This window comes from Rhinolophus hipposideros (genome assembly GCF_964194185.1).
Source record: "Rhinolophus hipposideros genome assembly, chromosome: 26".
NCBI lineage: Eukaryota > Metazoa > Chordata > Mammalia > Chiroptera > Rhinolophidae > Rhinolophus > Rhinolophus hipposideros.
In genome coordinates this window covers 24113621-24135989 of record NC_138072.1, presented here as the reverse complement: position 1 = coordinate 24135989, position 22369 = coordinate 24113621, and the positions used below count along the sequence as shown (strand labels likewise).

At 44.8% G+C, this 22369-nt stretch overlaps 1 protein-coding gene across 2 annotated transcripts in view; it reads right to left on the bottom strand.

Moving 5' to 3' along the window:
* PCNX2 (pecanex 2) overlaps window positions 1-22369 on the bottom strand; it is a 223058-nt gene that overhangs the window by 144323 nt on the left and 56366 nt on the right. For both annotated transcript variants that reach the window (XM_081038977.1, XM_081038978.1), the window contains exons 11-15: window positions 21809-21962; window positions 21692-21724; window positions 14080-14251; window positions 6384-6494; window positions 5125-5216 (exon numbers count right to left, since the gene is read on the bottom strand). In XM_081038977.1, coding sequence (XP_080895103.1) covers window positions 5125-5216; window positions 6384-6494; window positions 14080-14251; window positions 21692-21724; window positions 21809-21962 — 562 coding nt within the window. The remainder of the gene's footprint in view (window positions 1-5124; window positions 5217-6383; window positions 6495-14079; window positions 14252-21691; window positions 21725-21808; window positions 21963-22369) is intronic.

Genomic DNA, 22369 nt, shown 5'->3' with positions numbered 1-22369 from the left:
TTACTCTTGATAATGTTTGAACTGGTAATAATGAGTCTTCAGCACTTGTTAAGTAAAATGGGTTTTTCAGAGCATACAACCTCTCCTGTAGAAATTATTCTAAGAAGTCCCGTGAGTTGTTCTTTCATGGAAAGCCTCCTGAGGATGGGAGTATTCTGCCTGCCGTGGAGTTAACCATGTCTCTATTATCCATGAATTATTTTTCACTGTCAAATGAGCCTTATCTGCTGAGAAGCATGAGGCATAAGACAAAGGTTCACTGCAGGTCAAGGATTTAGAGTAAGATGTGCTTTAGTGGAGCAGTAGCATGGAGAACTCAGCTGATGGAAAGTGGGGTTTTTGGTACGACCACTCATGGAGTGGTTTGGGAAGTCACTTGGTGGAACTTTTTAATGTCTTTATTTTCATCATCACTTGGGGCCACCAGCTCATGTGTGGCACTCTGGAAGCTGGATATTTGAGATCGGGGTTCCAGTCTGGTCAGGTGCTGGTGAGGGCTCTCTTTCTGGCTTGTAAAGAACCACCTTCTCTTTGCATCTTCACATACTCTGTTTCCCCAAAAATATGACCTAGCCGGATAATCAGATCTAATGTGTCTTTTGGAGCAAAAATTAATATAAGACCCAGTATTATACTAATATTATATTATATTATATTATATTATATTATATTATATTATATTATATTACATTATATTACATGCAGTCTTATATTACAGTAAAATAAGACTGAGTATTATATTACATTATATTATATTATATTATATTATATTATTATATTATATTAAAGACCCAGTCTTATAGTAAAGTAAGACTGGTTCTGATATTAATTTTTGCTCCAAAAGATGCATTAGAGCGTATTGTCTGGCTAGGTCGTATTTTCAGGAAAACATGGTAGCAGAGAGAGAGCTCTGGTATACCTTCTTCTGATAAGGACACTAAAATATTCTACCAACACCTACAGGAAAACAAAAGAAATACCTCTTTCTAACAACCCTTTCTAACAACTAATCCCATCATGAGGTCCCCACCCTCACAACCTCTCTACATCTAATTATCTTCACAGGCTTCATCTCCAAATATCATCACATTGGGGTTAGGGTTCAACATGTGAATTTGGGGAAGATTCAATTCAGTCCACAGGAGTTCCTGAGGCGGAGTCAGATGAAATTCTAGTCTTTGCTCCTCTATAGGTAAGGTGTTTTTTTCCTCTGGTGGCTTTAATATTTTTCTTTATCTTTGATTTTCAGCAGTTTGAATATGCTATGTACTACTGTGGGTCTTTTTTAGGGGGGGCATTTATCCTTGGCTTGGTGTTCTCTGAGTTCCCTGGGGCTGTGGTTTAGTGTCTGATACCAATTTGGAGAAATTTTCAGTCATTATTGTTTCAAATATTTCTTCCGTTCTTCTTTTTTTTTCCCTCTGGTATTCCCATTACACCTTTTGTGGTTGCCCCAGTTCTTGGATATGTTTTTTATTCAGTTTTTTTTTTTTTTTTCTCTGTGCTTTTCCAGTTTGGAAATTTTTATTGACATATCTTTAAGCTCAGAAAGTCTTTCCTCAGCTGTGCCCACTCTACTAATGAGCACATCAAAGGTGTCTTTCATTTCTGTCACAGTGTTTTTAATCTTAATCTTTGGTTTTCTCTCAGAATCTCTCTCTGCGTATATACTGTCAATTTATTACTGCATGCTGTCTGCTTTATCCGCTAGAGCCCGCAGCACGTTCGCCATAGTTGTTTGAAGTTAATGGTCTGATAATTCCAACATCCCTGTCATATCGAAGTCTGGCTCTGATGCTTGCTCAGACTTTTCAAACTGTGCTTTTTGCCTTTTAATATGACTTGTAAATGTTTTGATACCCAGGCATGATGTACTGGGTAAAAGGAACGGTGGCGAACAAGCCTTCAGTGATGTGGTGTTCAGGTGTGTGGAGAGAAGTATTCTACAGTGCTATGCCTAGTTCTCAGGCTTGCAGTGAGACTGTGCTTCTTGCCTATGAACTTCACAAGTGCTTCAGAGCTACCTGCGCCACCCCCTCCAGTGGGGACAGAGTGGCTGGAGTGGGCGGGGCTAGAGTTGGGCCCCTGCCTTCAGGTCAGTTAGGCTCTGAAACAAATCCCAGTAGCTTAGAGACTGATAAAGTCTTTTTTTTTTTTTCTTTTTTTTAAGGAGGGCACAGCTCGCAGTGGCCCATGCAGGGATCAGACCAGCATCCTTGGTGTTATTAGCACCACGCTCTAACCAAGTGAGCTAACCGGCCACCCCCGTGTCTGGTAAAATCTTAAGGGCAGTCCTCACGAATAAGAATACTGTCGTGTATTTCCAAATGGTTATTCTTCCCTCCACCTGCTGAAAGCACGAGGGGACTTCTCTCTGATACTCACTGTGAGAACCAGGTTGAACCCTTGGAGATAAAATTCAGAAAGGTATGGGCCCCCCAGTGACTGGGCCCCCCTAAAGTGACTCTCTCTCAGCCTTGTCCAAACTGAGCCCCCAGCAGTTTGGCAGTTACAGTTCAGGTTTTCCTGCCCTGGTGCTGGTTCCCAGAGATGCTGCTCCTGGGTTCCTGCCCCGATAAATCATGGCTCTCTGTCCACCTGTCTCTCTAATTTTGGAGGTGGTCATTTGTGCCCCTCCCCCGCTTCTCTGATGGATCTATGAAAAGCTGGTGATTTTCTAGTTTGTTTAGCCATGTATTATTAGGAGGGAGTACGACTTCCCAACTCCTTATATATTGGACAAGAAGCCGGAAGCCAGTAATTGAATTTTGACAGTTTCAAAATGGGGAATTCAATGGGGAAAAGCAAATCTTTCCAACAGTTGTGCTGGTGAATCTTGGTCTTTGCCTCATATCATACACAAAAATCAAGTCAAAATGGATCACAGATCTAAGCGTAAGGGCTATCCCTCTAAAACTTCTGGGAAAACCTGTGTGTGACCATGCTGTAAGAACCTGGGTATGGGGAGAGGCCAGAATTCGGAAGAGAAACTGGGCAGAACTGTTCTCCATCATGACCATGATGACGCTTATGTCACCATGCACATTCGTCAACACTCATCTATGTGTCTATTCCACTAGTGAATGTTACTGTATAAAGTTGATTTTTAAAAGTGATAAGCACAGAAATCAGATCAGTGGTGGCCAAAGGCTAGGGTAGGGAGAAGAGCCTGACCAGAAAGGGACACAAGGGGTCCCTGGGTTGGTGGAAATGTTCCATAACTTGATGATGGTGTTGGCTGCATGACTACATACACGTACGAACACTTACCAAACTCTGTACGTCAAAAAAGTGAACGTTGCAATATATAAATTACATCTCAATAAACCAGACTTGAAAAAAATAAATGAACAATAAATATGTAAAAAACAAACAAACACTGGTACACAATGGAGCGATATATGAAAGGTTCTGCAAATGAAAACTTGTGACCCAAAAATTTTATACGCAGTCATTTGACCAAAAGGCAATAAATAGAAAGAGGTCTTCAGAATTGCAAGGACTCAGAAAATACCTATCCAAGTATGCTTCCTGAATGAAATACGTGGGTTCTGGTGACAGAAGAAAGGAATGGATTTCAAAAGAAAGAATGCCATATACGACAAGTGATATATATATACATATATATACAAGTGATATAAGTACAAAACAATAGTTGTACATGATGGAATAAATGTGGTAACAGAGCCATTACAGCACATAAGTTACTGTTGTGCATTCGAAAAAGGAAACTTCCTGCACCTCAGAAAGAAATCTGAAAGAAATCTGAAAGAAAGTATCTCCACAAAAGGAACAGAATGTGACGGAAGGGGTTAGGCCAGTGATTACCACAGATAATTCAGCAGTGACATGAGGAGTGTGAGGTAAGAATGTTGAATACCTCTTCCACAAAGGGCATAACCAATTATCTTTCTGCCACTGACATTGAGAGTTTAATAAAATTGTGAACTAATATTTTTTTAAAGTTAGTTAAGAAACGGCCTATGATAGATAAAATCCTTTGGAACATATATTACTTTTATTTACTCTTACATTTAATTTTTATTTTATCAAAAAATAACCTGTGGTTTAAAATAGTAAATGCAGGGTGTTCATACAAATCAAGAAATCTTTATAGTATTAACTAATTTTTTGACTGACTGAAGACACACCTGAGGATGTCATGAGCGTGTGCTTGTTCTCCGACTATCCAGGCACCAGATATGTAGCGCTACCACACTGAAGAGGAACAGCAGTAGGCCCTGTCCACACCACCCCTCCACTCCAATTCCTGCTTCCTGAAGGCGGTGCCTTTCAGCTATTTCTTCTTCACCTGTTTTCCTCCATTTTTTCAGATAACATGCATGTTTTATTTCTTGAGTTTTTTGAATTTCAGATATTATTTGCTGACTTTCTAATATGAAAGACAAGACTAAGACCTTCCCCCCCGCCTCTCTCTCTCTCTCTCTCTCTCGCTCACACACACACACACACACACACTCTTTACCTTCCCCATTCTTCCATTATCGATATCACTATTATTTAGATTATAAATATAAAATATGCTTCACAGATGAGCCATGCAGGCAAAATCGTAACATTTCTTTTATGACACAACACCTTCTTTTCCTAAAGTTAATGCTTATCATGTTTCTCATCATCTCAGCCTTCCCTGGCTGCCAGGTTTCAGCTTTTTCCATCTGGATAAGTCTACCGACCATCTGTTTTCGAGATTCTAGAGTTTTATTGTGGTCATATCCTCTCCTGTTCTCTGTCTGTTCCTGTACCTTTGTGCAATTTTATCCTCTTATGGTTTTTTGTGTGGTATTTCAATAGGAAGTGAAGGTAAACAAACGGTCCTATTGGTCATGTTAAGCTGAAGCCCCTCCCAGTGTCATTAACTGAGGGGGCTAGAGACACCTGTGGGGGGGTCGGGGGAGGGCCAGACCAGGTGGGCTTTGTGCTCCAGGGAACTCAGGTATCTTAACACCCTCTCACACCACTGCGGCCTCCCCCAGCAGGCCCTGCCACTCCGGATGGGCTCAGACCGCATTGCTCCCATAGCTGGAGAAGATGTTTGTTTCCTGGGATCATCAGCTGATATATTGGAGGCCAAGAAGGCCGAGGCCCGGTCCCCACACCTACCTTCACAGCGTTGAAGCAGAGCACATGGAGCACGGTGGCAACTGCGGCGCTGCGGACCACGCTGTAAACAGCCGACATCATTCCAGAAACGGCTGCAACACAAACATCAACAGTTCTTGTCTAGGCCAGCAAGCCTCACCACCAATAAATGTGAAGACAAGGATGCAGCTTGCAAACACAAAATGCCTGCCAAAGGGCAGAGAATACATCTATGGGATCCGTCAAAAGGCGCTGGTGGCCGCTAGTACAAGAAAGAGACTGACCCTTTGACTCAAAATTCAGGAGCAAGGCATTTAGAAAGGACCTGGACATTCTCAGGAGACCGTGTGAATGTGTCAGTGTGGAGGTGGGAAACCTCCTTACGGTTCAAAGCTGCCAGCCAAGGTAACGATCATGGACAGTGATTTCAACAGAAGGAAGAGGTGGGACGGAGACACACACAGATAGAGAGACAGAGACAGGGACAGGGAGAGAGATAGAGATAGAGAAAGTGACAGAGATACAGACAGAGACAGACACAGGGAGAGCGCTAAGGACAGAGGTAGGGCTAGACAGGGAGACAGAAGATGTGCTCCTCTGTGCGCGTGTAACAGTGGAACCAGTAATTGGTCACCACCTATCTTCTAGTGCATGATTTCACTGAAGCCTCACGGCAGCCCTACGAGCTCAGCGTGCTTATTTCCGTTTAGAGAAGTGTAAGCTTTGAAGTTAAGCAGTTATGCGGTCTGTAGGTGAACGTCAGGAGAGCTGCCGTCCACCATGGCCTGAATCTCAAGCACTCGGCCAACACTAGGCCAGAAGAGAATCACTGTGATGAGGAAGAGACACAGGCCACCTGTCTGTACGGGTCCACGCACAACACATATGCGGGCGTCGCATTCACACGCTCACATCCACAGCCCCAAACTCACGTACATGTTCAAAGGCACACGCACACACACGCACAAACACACGCTCCTTCACAAATATTGACACATGGTTTTGCCAGAGAATGGTTAGAAGGGCCCAAAGCTGTTCCAAAGCGCAGAGATTCTTCTACTCTTCCATGTCTCTTTGCCGAGCAAGATGGGCCCCTTTCAATTCGGCCGAAAGTGTGCAGATGGGCCCACCATCCACCTGACTGACCCAGCCTGAAGAACTTTGCATGCTCGGAACAAAGAGAACCTAACTGCCTAGACTTTTACTGCAGCCCGAGGCTATTCAGCCTTTATCTGAATCTCAGGTCCCTTTACAGAAAGAGTAGAATGTAGAAGACTTACCAGAACCTCCGAAAAGCAGCATGTCGATTTGTTCCAAGAGATAAATGCAGAAAGTATTAATCTGTGGGAAGAGCCCAAGGAGGGAAATGGCTGGGGAGCAATATAAAAGTGCTGCAAGTGAACAGACAGAATTGACAGTAAGTGTGTGGAGCTGTGCCCAGGTCCCCACTCAGCCCTGCCTCCCCCACAGCCCACCACAGCCCACCTCACCCCACCCAGCAGTCCTAGTGGACTCCTCTCGCCCACTGGGGAGGACGGCCTGCAGTCGGAGCTGAAAACGTGCCTGTGGAAGTGACGGGGAGCTGCTCCTGACGCAGAGGCCCAAGGAAAGGACACAGACAGGTCCAGGACTCAACAGAGACCTCCATGGCAGCGAGTGAGAGAGCAGACTGCTCTTCAGCTTGCTCTCAAGGGCCAACTTGGACTTGAGGGAGATGAGCGTGGGAGAAAGCAGAGTGGGAAACCGACAGGAACAGGCAAAACCCAAGGACAGCAGTGAAGGGCTCTTTCTGCATGGGAGGGGGCTGCAACACTGGGAGCCCAGGGCCTCCTCGCGTCATGTGTCTGTCCCCTTGAGCACATGACTTGCTGAGAGTCTGTTCCATTCTAAACGTCGATTGGAGATTCAGGGTTCAGTCAGGACTCCAGACTCCCACAGAGGATCAAGGGAGAGTGGTGATTAAGTAAGGAACAGCACACATGATGGTGGGACGTTGAAGGGCCTGTTTCTCAGGTGGACCCGTTCACCTGGGAGATGAAGGTGGCCCTGCCACTTCCCCAAAACATGACAATGCAATTGGATAAGACTCCATGTGCTATAATTCAGTGCTTCTCAGAACTCACTTGTTAGAGGAAATGAAATGAAGCAGAGCTGCATTTCATAGGAAGTTCCCTATCATTCCCTTCCTCAGTTCCATTTAAGTTGGGTATCACAGAGCCACAGAAACTCGCATGGGGAATACATTGTGTCTTCATTTCTGTTTATTGGATAGAGTATCAGTGATTTGATACTGGTAATCCTTAATAAAACTAAGGAAATTTGGTTTGAAATCCAACATGCCTCAACACTGGAACTCTGTCCTAACACTAAACATAAACCACAGTGAACAGTGCAAGTAGGGAGGGCCGTGGAGGCTCTTCCAGTTATTGATGAAAAATCAGAAATGCCAACTTTCCAAAGTGAAATTGCGGGAAAAAGCGCTTTGTATGTCTCATTCTCTGGCTAACAGTGGGTTAAAAGTAATTATGGCACAAACCCCTCTACAACCGTCCCAAGGAACTGTTCCAACTTTGTGAAAATAAAATGTCAGGTCACGGACATGGCTGTAATAAATGGGCCAATGCATCATACTTTGATACATGTGGTGAGTTCAACGGAAAACATTACAATGAATGTGGCAAGATTTTAACTACAGTCATGCTCCGCGTCATGACATTTTGGTCAATGACAAAGTGCCTGTACGATGGTGATATACCATCTAGGCCACGTGTGCAGGACACTGTGCCGTCCAGATGTGTGGGTGCGAGTCGCCCTACAGGACACATACAGTGATGAAATCGCCTAACGACGCACTTCCCAGAACACAGCCCCTTCCTTCAGGCTGCACGACTGTATATTGTGAAAACACTGAGCGCCTGCAAATAACATGTTTCTCAAAGTAGGCAATACGATACAAACACTGATCTGTTGACATAACTGTATAAGACAGAAACTTATTGTTTTTTCAATTTTGGGGGAAGGAACTCAGAGATCTGAAAGGAAAGATGTAGGAAATAGAAATTCAATTGTGCAACATATCGCTGAGCATCAAAATTTTAGTCCAAATCATTTCAAGACAACTGACTAGCTCTTCTTCTCTTTAACTTTGGGACTCAAAACGCAGCCATGAAGCCTGTATGCTACACTATGACCAGGAGAGGGGCAGAGGGAAGGGGCCGTGAGATTTCATGTGTTCACCTTCTCAAGTGCTGTGCATGTGACAAAAACTGCACCGAGAATGAAGAATTATACGGAAAGTACGGGCATGAACTCACATTGAAGGCGGCCAAGGACTGGAAAGTGTTTGGCAAAACATGGGCAGAGTGTTATCCGTAAGAAATACATTAAGCTATGAAACCAGAACTAGTGAAGGGAGGAGAAATGGAGCACAACAGTGATGGCGTGAGGAAAATAAAACGGTGCCAGACACCAGGAAGGCCCAGCTGAGGGTGTTCTGGCTGCTCGTGTGGAACTGGAACCGAGTGAAACAGCAGAGGAACAGCCACCAGGGTCCCAGGATCTAGGTGTCCAGGATGTGTTAGAAGAGGAAGGCTCTAGTCTTTAACATCAAAGCTGGCAGGTGGAATGAGGGGAAGATGGAGTCCAGGGATCCTATCTGTCAGGTAGCAGTTCACGTGATGAAACAGCAGCCAAAAAAGCTTGTTGCATTAGTGGGACGATTGGAAAATTACACTTGAAATTGCTGAAATTATTTTTATTCAAAAGTAAAAAATAAAGACCCTGTGGCTGTTGGCAATTTTCCCTGTGAACAAAGTTTTGCTTTTTTTTTTTTTTAGCATACTGCTGAGAGGGTCTATAATTTCCCCTCACTTCTTCCCATGCTCCTCATTTTCCCTAATAATTACCATAAACGCAGCAACTTCTGGAAGAGTTCCATTTCTTTTCAAGAAAGATTCATAAGTAAAAATATTGTAACATGCTGATTTCTTTTGTTGAATGTGAATAATAATATTCATTACTATATTTGTAGTTTTGGAGTGAAAGCATGCAGAATTAGAACAACATGGAAATAAACCCAAAGCTATGAAGTTGAGTGAATGGACACTGTGTCCCCAACGGGCCATCGCTGTGGGTTACTAACATCCTGGTGTCAACCACGGGGCCCAGGAACCACATCTTCACACTAACCAGAGAATCGTGAGGCCTCAATGTGCACAGGACAGCGTGCAGACTCCAGAAACGGTTTAAAAAATCTCCACTTATCTTCCAGGATTATAGTACTGAAGTTGCATTATTGTAGGTTAAGGGTTATGGTCTTAAGGACTAAAAGAAAATATAAAACTCGGATCTGAAAAGATCATGGAGCCCATTTACTACAGAACCCACCAGTGCACAGAACCTTTCAACAGTGACGGCTGTCTCAGCTCACCTGAGCTCCTCCCGAGTCCGGGACGTCCTTGCCTCACTAGGCACCCAGGCTACGACTGTGCAGCTCTGAACAGACCACGCTACAGTTCTCACTTGCAGTGAGCTGTAATCCACCTCCCATCTGCTGGGGCTCGTGCACAATAGCAGAGAACAAAACCCCTCCCCTTTCCACCTGGCAGCCTTTTAATGATCTGAAGCCCCCACGTGTATCCCTGGCACCCACGTCTTTCTTCTCTAAAGTGGGCACCCCCCTTCCTTTGTCCCCTCTCCAGAGCCAGGGTAGCCCGTGTGGCTACATGCCTCAGGGCACACTCTAGCTTTACTACCTCCACTTGAAATACGGTACTAAGACCCCTTGGCTTTCTCATCCATGGGATAATTACAAAGCCAGTCTCACTCATAAGCATTTGCCCAATTGGAAAGTAATAAAAATCCTGGCCCAGAGGTCACCAGTCCCTGACTGAGCACAGGAAATGAATGCTGACTAAGAAGACCTTTCCCCTCACTCCTGGAAAGAATTTTTCCTTATTAAAAAGGAAAGAAGTGCACAGAGTGGTAGTCTGAATATATACAAGGGATCATAAAAGGAAAAGAAACGATGCAAGAATATTACCCTCAGCGTTTCTATCTCCTTAATTCACACTCCAGCTTATAAAGGCACCTAGTCCCTGTTACTGATGGGCTTTCTTCTTGTGCCACTTTCTGTCCCAAGTCCACCGCCTCCTGTCACTGCACTTTCCTCCCCCTCCTGTTGTTCTGATGCTCTCTTTTTGCATTACACATGACGAGGAGCTTCTCCATCTCTCCCACCTGTCCAGTTTCCACCTGACTCATCCACCCTGGGCCTGTGTTCAGACCGTCTGCCCTGGGAGGCTGAGTGCGGCCGGCTCAGTTCTGCCTGAAAGCAGCAGATGCTGGAGGTCCCTGACCCCCTTCCCAGCCTTCTTCTGACAGGTTGAGCAGAAACCAGGAGTGGCAGTGGATAACAGCAAGATCACCAAGAAGACACAACACTAGGAAACACTGCACGTTCCCCAGCGACAGCCAGAGGAGGACCATGCTCGCCACTTGCAGTGTGACAGACAGTGGTACCTTCGGCCACAAGATGGTACACAGCATCTCAGGCACTTGGTTCTTGTTCCTTATTGAATGGGTTGAATTGCATCCCTCCAACATGTGTTGAAAATCTAGCCCCTGGGTCTTGTAAATGTGACCTGTGGAAATGAGGTCTTTTCAGATAGTTGATGAGGTTACAAGGTCATTAGGATGGGCACCAATCGTATATGGCTCATGTCTCCATAAAAAGGGGAAGTTGGACCAGAGACTGACCGCACAGAGGGGAGACGATGTGAAGACACAGGGAGAGGTGGCACCTACAAGCCCAGATCTTTCCCTCGTCCTCCACCTCCAGAGATTTCAGACTTCTGGCCTTCAGAACTGAGACAACACACCTGTTTGTCACCTGTGGGGGGCACTTTGTGACAGCAGCTGTAGGAAACGAATCCACTCTTTCTTCCTAGTAACCTTTTGTTTCCTCTGAAATTCCGTCTTCTCTCCTTAGAGGTCTCTGAGCCTAACCATGATCGCCAACTACCACTCAGAATCCTTGGCAGCTGACGGGACAGGAGGCAAAGAGGTTCCACAAAGAATAAACGCCTGTGAACTGCCTTTGCTTTTCCTCATAAAGCCAGAAAAATGGTAGATGCCTCTACTGCCTTCCTCTCTCTCCCAGTAATTCCAAATTTGTTCCACAATGTTTTCTGACTCACTGCAAATTAGTGTGTTTAATACATTCATTCCACAGGGATTGCGATTGCTCTATTTTTCCATTTTTCTTTACCCCAGGAGTTATTCAGCCAATTTGCTGGATTATTTATCACTATCTTTACTCGTCACTGTTGACAAGCAGACAAAAATACGTATTGAGACTCTTTAATGAGAGAAAAGGACTTCCAGTGAAAAAGATAAGGAATGCCATATTCCCTCCCTGCCCCATCAACTCTTGCTAGTGGAATTGGTTTGAAGAAAAATAAAATGAGAATGTGCACAGCCAGTAGCTTATTCTAGAACAAGGAATACTGCCAAAAATAAGGTCTTAAGTCTTTACTAAGGACATTAAGGTCTCACTTTTTGAGCCTTACTAACATCTCACATTTGGGTGCCATGGTAAGGTTGCTAGGCCAACACAACTATGCTTATTCAACAGCACTGGCTTCCTCATAGTAGCAAATTAAAGAAGAATAGGAATGGGGGACATGCATGCACAGAACAATTTCTAAATGGGACATATGTCATGCTCTTCTTCCTTTGAGTCTCTTTACACAAATCAGCTGCGAAAGGTGCTTATTCAGCTTCCACTTCCTGTAAGGACTGAGTTGGCGTCCAAAACAACGACAAGCTTTCCCTGATTTATGAAGGGAAACTATTCCAAAAGTTCACCTGTACATGAATTTCTTTAGTACGTAAAGCATACTTGTATTCCTTAGTTCATCCACGCAACAAACGCTCCTTTAGTGCCTGTGCATATCAGGCACTGTGCTGGGTGCTGGGGACTCGTGGTGACAAAGCAGGGACTCTGCCTTGCCTTTACCAGTGCATAAGCCGCTGAGGGAGATAGATGTTACTCACATTTTACAAATGAAGCCGACTGCTTCGAATAGGCTAAGTGCTATAAAAAGTATGGTTCTGAGAGAGTAGGAGATGGGACCAAAGTTAGGGGAAATGAGCCATTATTAACTAGCAGAATCGGGAGGTGGGGGACCCCTCATAACAGGAACAGAAGGGACAAGGATCAGATGGAGGAGCCACGGCAGTTAGGGCTCCACGTCGAGCTGCAAAGCCTCGTGATCTGTAAGAGTTAGGACGCTATGCACACTACTCCATGCTGGAGATCCTGGGAAGGTGGCCACAAGGCACAGGCCTGAGTGTGCACTACATTCTTATACAGGCCAAGGCCTCTTGGGCATCTTCCAAATCCTTTGATGCCTCTCCACCTCCAATCCCCAGGTCCTCCTGTGCCCTCCAGCACTGCTGTTTGCAAAAAGATGACAACAGGAAAGGATGGGCCTCCAAAGTGTGGGCAATCGTGACCTGGTATCTCTGCCTATGCAAATTATGACTTCTTCATTGCAGCTGGTCTCAGGAGGAAGATGGGTGATCTCATTTATAAGAAGGTTAAAGTGACTAAAAGTCTTTGTTGGTGTATGTGTTCTCCAACAGATATTTCAAGTAATATGAAAAAGTAATGTGAAAAGTATCCGGCAGGACGCAAGCAAATACCCTCGAGCAAGAGGGCACCGCCGGGGAGTGTAATCATGGGCTCAGTTCTGTTTTTTTTTCCAACATGTTTCTGTCTCCTATTTGAGCTCAGAGTATCTGAAACTGGCTGCCTAACCCTTTGGTATTAAGAAGCTGCTCTGTTCCTCCCCGGCTGGAGCCGGAAGTTAGGTGTTGAAAGTGCAGACAAGGGTGGAAGTGGCTGGGTTGGGTGGAGGGGAGTGAACAGTTTGTTGCCAATAGAGCCGGAAGAGGAATGGAAGCTGGTGTCAGGGAAGGAGAGTCAGGGGAACAGCTGCTACAGTTTTCACCTAGAAGGAGCTCAAAGGAAACTTCTGCCATATTCGAGGCCCTTCTGGTCCCACTAGAGAGACTCAGCATGCTGTCACGGGAGTCAGAGAAAGGTTAAGGTGGGACCTACGACTTTGACAGTCTGGGGTGGTCTCTCTGGCAGCCACTCATTTGGTCAACATGATCCAAGCGAGAGTGTGTCAAACCTCTGGATGTCATCACAAGGATTCTCAGAGCTGTGGGCCAATACGGGGGGAATCTCTTTGCACAACAGCAACAATGACAGCTAACAGCTGGTGCCAGCCACTGTGCTATGTGTACCAACATAGTCAACTCATACACTCTACTAAACAACCTCTGAGGTGGGCACTATTTTAGTCCCTACATTACAGTTGAATTTTGCTCAAGGTCACACAACTAGTAAAGTGGCAGGGCTGGAATTCAGACAGCCAGTCATCTGGCTCCAGTTCCGGGCTCTAAACCATTATAATATGCAGGTCACTTGTGTAAATGGACCGTTTTATATCCAACCCTGCCTAGACTTGAAGGTGAGCGAAGGACACCAGCGAAAGGCTGGGTGACCCGCCCGTCCAGGACTCTATCTGGACTGAGGATCATGCCCACTCAAGTGTCACCCGAGCGTCTGTGCCATGCAGATGGCACTGTGGCTGCCACCCTAACAGCAAAACCACCCCCACCCCGGGGAGCCCCACTGGCACCCCACACCAGGCAGCACAGTGGCCAGTCTTCAGGTATCACGATGCTGCAACTTCTTGGTCATAATGTCAAAACCCTTTAGCATAATTCCATCTTGGAGGCTCTGGTACCCCGTCTTCTATACGTAGGCCAGCCAAGAGGGGGTGCTCATCTCTTCATTCAGTAATCAAGTGAAGAAGTCTCTCCAACTAGGGGTTCAGAAGATGAAGGGAAGACATACCCTCCCTCCTCTGCAGTCTCCCCGCAACCCCAACAGGAACTCACCTATTAAGAGATCCCTAGCTGATTGGAGCGACCCTGGCGAGAAGAGCTTCAGGCCATACACACTGTAAGTGGGGGGGTAGCTGGCCTTGGCCCCTGCATCAAGAAGCAAAATAAGGCCACACAGCACACAAAAATAGATTGGTCTGCTGTATGTTATGATTTGGTTGTGTCCCTAGAAAACAAACACAGGTTTTGAATGGTACCTTTATTTTGCTTAAAGAACAAAATCTTCATAGTCTTCATGTACAGCATATCATACAATTCACACCCTAAAACGTATTCTCTCCCCTCCCCTTCCATAGTTCATACACAGGAAACACTACAAAAATAAAAAATGATGTTTATTCTGTCAAATACGAATGAGAATATCAAATAGAATGCTATGCCCCTCAGACTCAGCAAGATTTACCTGAAAATTTAATTACCATCTTTGGGTACAATCTAGACCTAATTCAATGCTTCCCCAACAGCAAAACTTCCATTTTGAACTGTTCATTTAACATACAAAACTAATGTAAACTATTATTTGCACTACGTGGTCTAATGTGCGCTCCACTATTAATAAAAAAATAGAATTGTAGGGTGTGGGTTTCAATCTTCTTATACGTTAGAAAGCAAGACAATACAGGTCAAAAGTTTTACCTGCAGAAATTTCATAAAATGTCGTAGGGTAGCACAATGGAATGACACAATTAAAAAAAAAATCTTGCTATTTATGTACACTTTCCTCTCAGGAGAACCAAAAACTTAACAGATCTCATTTTAGCCCTCAAAATATTGTTATGAGAAGTAGAAACATTTTTTATTCTCCTCCATGAATGGATAGAAAGATTAAGAAAAAGATATAACATCAACTTTCCGGGGCAAAGCCAATGAAGAATTTACATCTTCCAAATCAATGCATAATTCATAAAGTTCAAAATAACAACGAAAATGAGTTAGGGGGAGAATATTCTTTGCAATCCATGAAGTATTTTGAGTATAGAAAGATGAAAGTGATATGGTTGGTTTCAGATGTGAATTTTTAGTCACTGCCTTGAACATGTTATATTTAGAAATGCAATTTAAATTGCCACTGCTTCTATAATAGAAATGGTCCTATTCTGAGACCATCTTTTAATAAGAAGGAATACAGGCTGTCCATGGGGACTGGCGATATTTGGCCCTGAGTCCAGGCTCAGTCTTGAAGGAGTATTTGTACTCTTATGAAATTTCCTTTTGAATCCAACTAGGTCATAGATTAATGGGTATGGGAATACTTTCTCTGCATTAAGAAAAAAAATGAAACTGAAGCCCAAGTTAAAGCTTAATGCATTTCTTATCAAGCCAATAGCAAAATAAATTGGTTGGTACAGAAAACTATTCAGTATACAAATACACAAGCATATGAGACATCTCCTCAAACTGACAGCATTTAGTAAATATAATTTAATACTTACCTCCCCCTTGTCCTGATTCTTCCTTTTTTTAAAAGGTTAAAAATAGATTTTTTAGGAACTGAAAGTCTTTGGTCTTGAACAAGTTTGAGATATCATCTTGGATTTATTTACTGGGTGTGGGAATGCTTTCTTTGCATTTGTAATTTATGAGACAAAACCTGAGGCTCCCTTAGAGCCTGCCCTCACCCTCAGGTTCTTGCTTCACCCCACTTCCCATTAAAATTTTGGGACCCCCAAACCATTTTTTGTGGCACATAAGTCACATTTATTTGCCTTGGTTCATAAAAACACCTAATAAAATTTTCCTGCTTTCCAGTTCCTTCTTTCACATATGAATAAATCATCAAAACCCCCCAGGACTGATTTTTTTTTTAATAGAAAAATTCCACTCGCTCCTCCAGGTGAAGTCTGATCACAATCTTTTAAAACTTATCCAACTATTTCCCATCTGTTTTTTAGCCCTAAATACACGGGGAAGCACCACTGAGCCCACCTGTGGGGCACCTCGGAGGCTGTTCCACAAGAGCTGGTCTCTGTGTGCATCTGGGTTCCTCAGCCCCACGGTCACAGGCAATTTCATGGCCCACACTCTCTCAGTGCAGAGAGAGGGGAAGGTGAGAGAATCTACAGAAACTTCTAGAACTCCCCACGGAGAGTGGTGGGGCATGTGGCTAAGCCATTCTCATTATCCTTTTATCAAGAGTAGAATGGTCAAATGCTTTAAACTTGTTAAGAAAACAATCAATCAAACAAAGGGTTTGATTATAAGGAAGATGGGTGTCTGAGAGAATCTTAGGTAACTGGGCCTCGGAGGCGACTGAACCAGGGCTGTCCACAGCTGGGCCACGTCAGGTGGCTGCACGAGCCAACTCCAAGCTTTGTGCAAATGGGCGTTCCCTGCTCCCTTGGTGCACGGGGCCTCAAAAAGCTGCCTCACACCTGCCCAGCTGGCACATGTGCCCGACCAGCCACATTCAGAGGTCTGAGGGGAAACAACAGTTCCCGTTCACCCAGCCTCTCCTGCGTTCTGCCTACTTTAAGTGGACTCACATGCTTAATCCTTGGTCCACTCTAAGAACTACATATCATTATTCTCATTTCCCCAGGGGGAAACTGGCACGAGGACTAAGAAATCTGCCCACAGACAGAGAACAGTGTGGCGGAGCAAGGACTTGGGCCTGGCTGCTGGCTGCCTGCTGCTACACACTGGCTCCCAGCAACCTCCAGGGAGGTGACTGCATTTAGCACTGGATCCTTCCAGGCCCGAGGACTCGACCTGACTTAACTAGACCTCGTTCACAACCACCATTCTTTACACACACGATGCGAGAGGTACTCACGCAAAGCAAAGACAGAGGGAGTACTAGCTCTGGAGTGTCGACTCTTCTGAAAAGGACTCTAGAGGGTGCAGACAAATATAGCCTGATGCTTTGTCCAGCCCCCCTCTGACCCTGTACCATTGAAGGCTCATCACCAGCAGGGTTTGCTGCTTTTATAGCGTCTCGTGATGGTACCGGTTAGTGTACTTAAGTATCACTTCTTCGTGGCTGCTGCTAAGTTCTCTTTTACTTTAGCTTCAGCAGTTCACCTATTTAGAGTCGTCCTGAACATTTCTAACCGCACACCTCAGTTGCCCTTGTATGTGGAGCAAAAGGAAGAAAGCTGGGGTGAGCACCCTCTGCCCTGTGGACAGCTGAACCCCAGTGAAACCCTAGGCAGAGTCACCTTCTGTGCCTCACACTGAGTGTACACAAGGGGATCCAAAACATGTCAGACAACGCAGTATAGGAGGTATGCAGCAATGAAAGGGTCAAATAATTCTTAACTCTTGACTAGTAAGATACCACTTCAGAGTCAATATGGTAGAAATTTGATACGCTACTTGAAAAATTGAAAAGACATAGCCACAGGAGTTTCTCTAAGCTTAGTTTATCATTTAACTCCACAGAACAATTTATTTTAGGTCCAGCTTCCTGACTTTCAGGTCTGTGAACCTTGACAAATGGGCAGATGCAGGTGTCTGACCGCGGGGCAGTGAGAGGGACGTGAAAGTACCCCTCAGTGATGTCCAGGGGTCCACTCTGCTTATTCCCATGGCCCTAGCAATCCTCTCCCTGGCACTGGGAGACATGGGCAGGGGAGTAACCCGATTTAATGGCAGAGACCTAGTATATGAAAATGAAGACATTTGAAGCATGGGATGGCCCATGCTGCAGAGAGTACTTTTTGAGCAAAGTAAAATACACAACTAAATACATATTATTTAACTTTTGAGATCCATTAAAACTAAGTTGACCACCTTATTTCTAGTACTGTGGACTGAGGAATTGTTTTATGTCATTCAAAATCATTCTTCTGATAAACATGACCTTAACCAGGTGATCAAAATCAACATCAATAGTGATAGCTGTAGTATCTACCTCGATATGATGTGATGAAAATGGCTCTCTACCCTTGGGTCTTCCTCCCCCAAATCCATAACCCCAGTCTAATCATGAGATAAACACTGGATAAGTCCCAACAGAGGGACAGTTTACACAATCCCTGAGCAACACTCCTAAAAACTGTCCAGGTCATCACAAACAAGAAAAGTCTGAGAAACTGTCACAGCCAAGACGAGCCTAAAGAGACACAACGACTAAAGGTAATGTGTTGTCCTGGGTGAGATCCTCAAACAGGAAAAGGACACACGAAGGAAATGTGAGTAAAATATGGACTTTAGTTAATGATAATGTATCGATATTGGTTCACTGATTGTGACAAATGGAGCACACTGACGTGAGTCACGGGTGAATAGCGGATCTGGGCATGGGGTATGTGAGAACTCCCTGTACTGTCGTCCCAATTACTCTGTAACTCTAAAATCTAAAATAAGTCTAAAACAAAATCTAAACAAAAATCTAAAATAAAAATCAAACAAATTAAAAGCTTATTTACAAAAATCATCCTCCGTGGTGTCTACATAACTACAAGTGGTACCAAGTGTCTTCGCTGTGTAGCAGCCACAGTTCATTGGCTAGAACACGTAATAATTTCGAGCCCTCACTCTTTGGAGTTTGTTCTGTGAGCGAGGAAATAGTATGCAGAGTTCAGGAGCACGGGCTGGAAACATCTGCAGAGGACTCAGTGTACTCCGGACCCTGGGCTGGCCATTTACTAAGTCCCACTGAGGTGGCTACTATCATCCATATTTTACTCACGTGTGAGTCGCTAGCATTTGTCAGGGGCTTCCCGGGTGACAGACTGTGCTGAGCACTTCATGTGCAGCAGCGTGTTTAACCTCCTTACAGGCCTGTTTTCGTATTTCCGCTTTTACAGATGAAAGAGCTGAGGTCCAGAGGAGAAACCTGGCCAACACCCGAGAGTTTGTACACAGCTGGATTCACATCCCAAGACCTGCATGTTTCCAGTTTGTCACATGATCTGAGACTGCCCCCACCATCACCACCTGGGGGGTGAAAATGCAGCTTCCGAGGTGCTGCCCACTGGCCATGACTCCGGCTCTGCGCAGGGCATCCCAGCCTTTCGCCGTCTCTCAGATATCCTCCTGCATTCTGCTTGGTGGGTTTTCATTAGTGGTTATTCTGGCTAGACCTGGTATGAATCTGTGAAAGCCAGTTCATACCATCAGGGCCCGTTACTCAATTGCTCATCTGTGAGCCTCAGGTTCCTTCCAGAATCCACCCACCCTCAGTTTTTTAAGCTCTCTAGACCTGTTTTCTTTTATAACCAGATGCATTTCGTTCAGGCCCAATTGTACCAGATCATTATTAATTCTACATCTACATCTGAAGTATAAAGAATGTTATGCAAAAATTTTATCGTTTCATTTTGCAATCTTTTAGTTTTAACAACATGCTCACAATTTGCCACCTCTGTGCTCTTGGAAACAAAGAAGAAAAGTCAGCCAATCACTGTTAAGAGCAGGAACTGACTGATTTGATTATAACAATGCCCCCCCCCCCCAATGTACAAAGTAATGTTGTCCTGAGAAGCGCTGTTGTTCACCTGACAGCCCCTGACAAATGACACTGAGGCTGGAGAGAGAGGCTGGCTTAAGAATCACTTCTCTGCCAGACCTGGTTCTCTCTCCGCCCTCCGTTCTGAGGCTGTGTCATCTGCAAACCAGAGAGGGTAAAGCAGCCTTCTGAGTGCTGCACGGCTCTGTCAGATTGCAGGAGGAAATATTTTCTAGCTACCACTGCTTCTTTCCTCACTAGAACTGTTAGAGAGATGCCCACTCAAATCTGGGACTACTCCACTCGGAAATCCGTGTGAGCGAATTAATTACTGCCATGAACACCATTAGATGTCTGACGATGGCCTCCTATGACAGCAAGAGCAGTCATTTCTTACTGTCTCTGTGACATGCTTGCTCAGATAAAGGAATAGCAGCTTGATTGAGTCCTCCAGGAACTAGATCAATATAGACAATATGTATCGCCAACCTAGAGTGATGACACAGGAGTCCTGCTAATGGACATCCAAACCCACAGGGATTATGCAGCTGTACTCACCATCCACCTTTACTGGCATTTTCTGCATTACTCCTGAGAGTACACAAAGAAAAGGAATGTTTCATAGCCTGTAAGACTTCTCCCTGCTGTCAGCCAGGAAACAGCGACACTAGAAAGGAGGGCTTGCTCCCTGAAGCAGGAGGACGGGGGTGTGGTATCTAGGATGGGCTCGAACAAAACCTTTCAGAACCGTGCATCTCTCTCCCACCGCCTAACCCAGATTTCTGCCTATAATCACAACAATACATCTTAATACCCTAATTATGCTGCTTCTACTTATCTTGACACTCAGAGTCTGGGATAAAAGAAGATGTATTATACGTAAACCAATTATGGGGAACAGAGGAATTTAACAAGATAGCAATGTGTGCCATGTGATCGTCCAATTATAAGCTTGTCTTAATTACCATGAACTAAACATGAGCTACCAGAGATTTAAAAGCAGTCCTAAATCCTGGATATGAATTTTTGAAAAGCACAATAGAGGGAAGACCAAGCTTTCTTTCACTGGAAGGATTTTTCGGGAGCCCGCAGAAGCTCACCATAACAATGGAAAGAAGGTTTCTCAAAGAGCTGGGAAGTCTCGGTGCAGAGGCATGTGGCCGGGTATCGGTGGGCACAGTGCCAGGCCCTGTCCCACAGCACCCGCAGCGCGAGGTGCAGCCAGGTCAGTGGGAACTGGGCATGCTTCAGAGCCCGTCGAATGTCAGAGCACCAACAGGCCATATTGGTGAGCCCAGTGAGCCTAGAGTTATAAACAAGTCCAAAGCTATGGGGATAAAAGGCAACAATACACTTGAATATGTGGCTAGGAAGAGCTCAGCTTTCTGTCAGAGAATGATGATGTATGCTTACATAACTGGTAACAGCAGTAATGAGAGCTACTGTGTCTTAAATAATTTCTATGTGCCAGGTACTGTTTTAAGTACACTACATGGATTATTTAATCCCCATAGGCGTGTTTGTTTCCTTCTACACAAGGAAACTGAGGCACGAGGGTATACATCTTGGTCAGGGTCCATCACTCAAGCAGAGGACCCAGGAAACAAACGCAGGCAGTCTGACTGCAGAGTCTGCACTAGTCCTGACCAGGCTGCAGTCTTTCCTGACACGACTCCAGTGGGACAGAAAAGTCCCTTCACATACTCTTTGACCCCACCCTGAATATCCCCCCACTGTCCTCCATGCCACGCTCTCAGATCTAGCCTGAATTTGGCCGCCATGAGCTAATATTTCTATTGGTAGTATCTCTCTCTCTCTACATACACACACACACACACACACACACACACACACACACACACACACACACACACACTGAGGGTGCCAGGGGATGCCAAAAAATATATAGAAGTGGACACTTTGGTCAACGTTGCTCAAACAGTAGTTCGCCATAATCAGAAGCGTCTGTACCTTGATGGGAACCACTTTGAGCACCTCTTGTAATTGCAAAAGTCAAATGTGACTTGTATTCATCTTTTGTTATCGGTATATATTGAGTATTACAATTTTAATACAATTTTTCTTTCTTAAAATGTGTATACACATTTTGGCACCCTCTGTGTATATATATATTTTTTGCCTTTTAAATAGATTTTGGCCATTCCCCTCTCTTCACCACAAGAAGACAAGTGACCGGTCTTACTGGAAACTTACGTGTATTGGCGAGGCAGGGTCAGGCTGGACGCTCTAGAACAAAACCAGAAGTGTGTGTGTCATCATCTCATGATTTCAAGGCTACACAGTGATGGTAAGAATGAGAGGCGGCCTTGCCTTGAGCAGGGAGTACTGGCAGCTGGCCATGACCAGGCAGAAGAGGAACACCCACATATCCGTGCAGAAGCCCCGGTTCAGGGTCAGAAATCCGAGCAGGGACACCAGGACGACGACTGACACCGCCAGCACATTTTCCTTGACGTCTTCAGTTCTGCGCAAAGTAAACAGATAAAAATGAAAGAAACAAAAGTGTCTATTTTTAAACAGAGACTCCTGTGTGCCTCTAAAAAGACTGACAATGACGGCAGATGGTTCCCCTGGGCAAGCCGTTATAGTTGGGAACAAGACTTTGAAGTTTCTTTCTTTCCTTCTTCCTGCGTTTTATAAACAAAATCTATATTTTAACCGCAGATTTCTGTTATTGAAATGAAGGAAATGTAATCTCATCGGGTCTCCTTGGCCATTGAACGGGGTTTCCGGGGAGAAGGCATTTAACTCTTCCATCCACAAGAGTGAAATGCATTTCACAGAGCTCCACTGTCTCCTGCAAACGGGGGAGGGTGCGTCACACCTGGCTGAAGCAGGAAATCGTTCCCACATCTACTCTCTGTAGCCAGA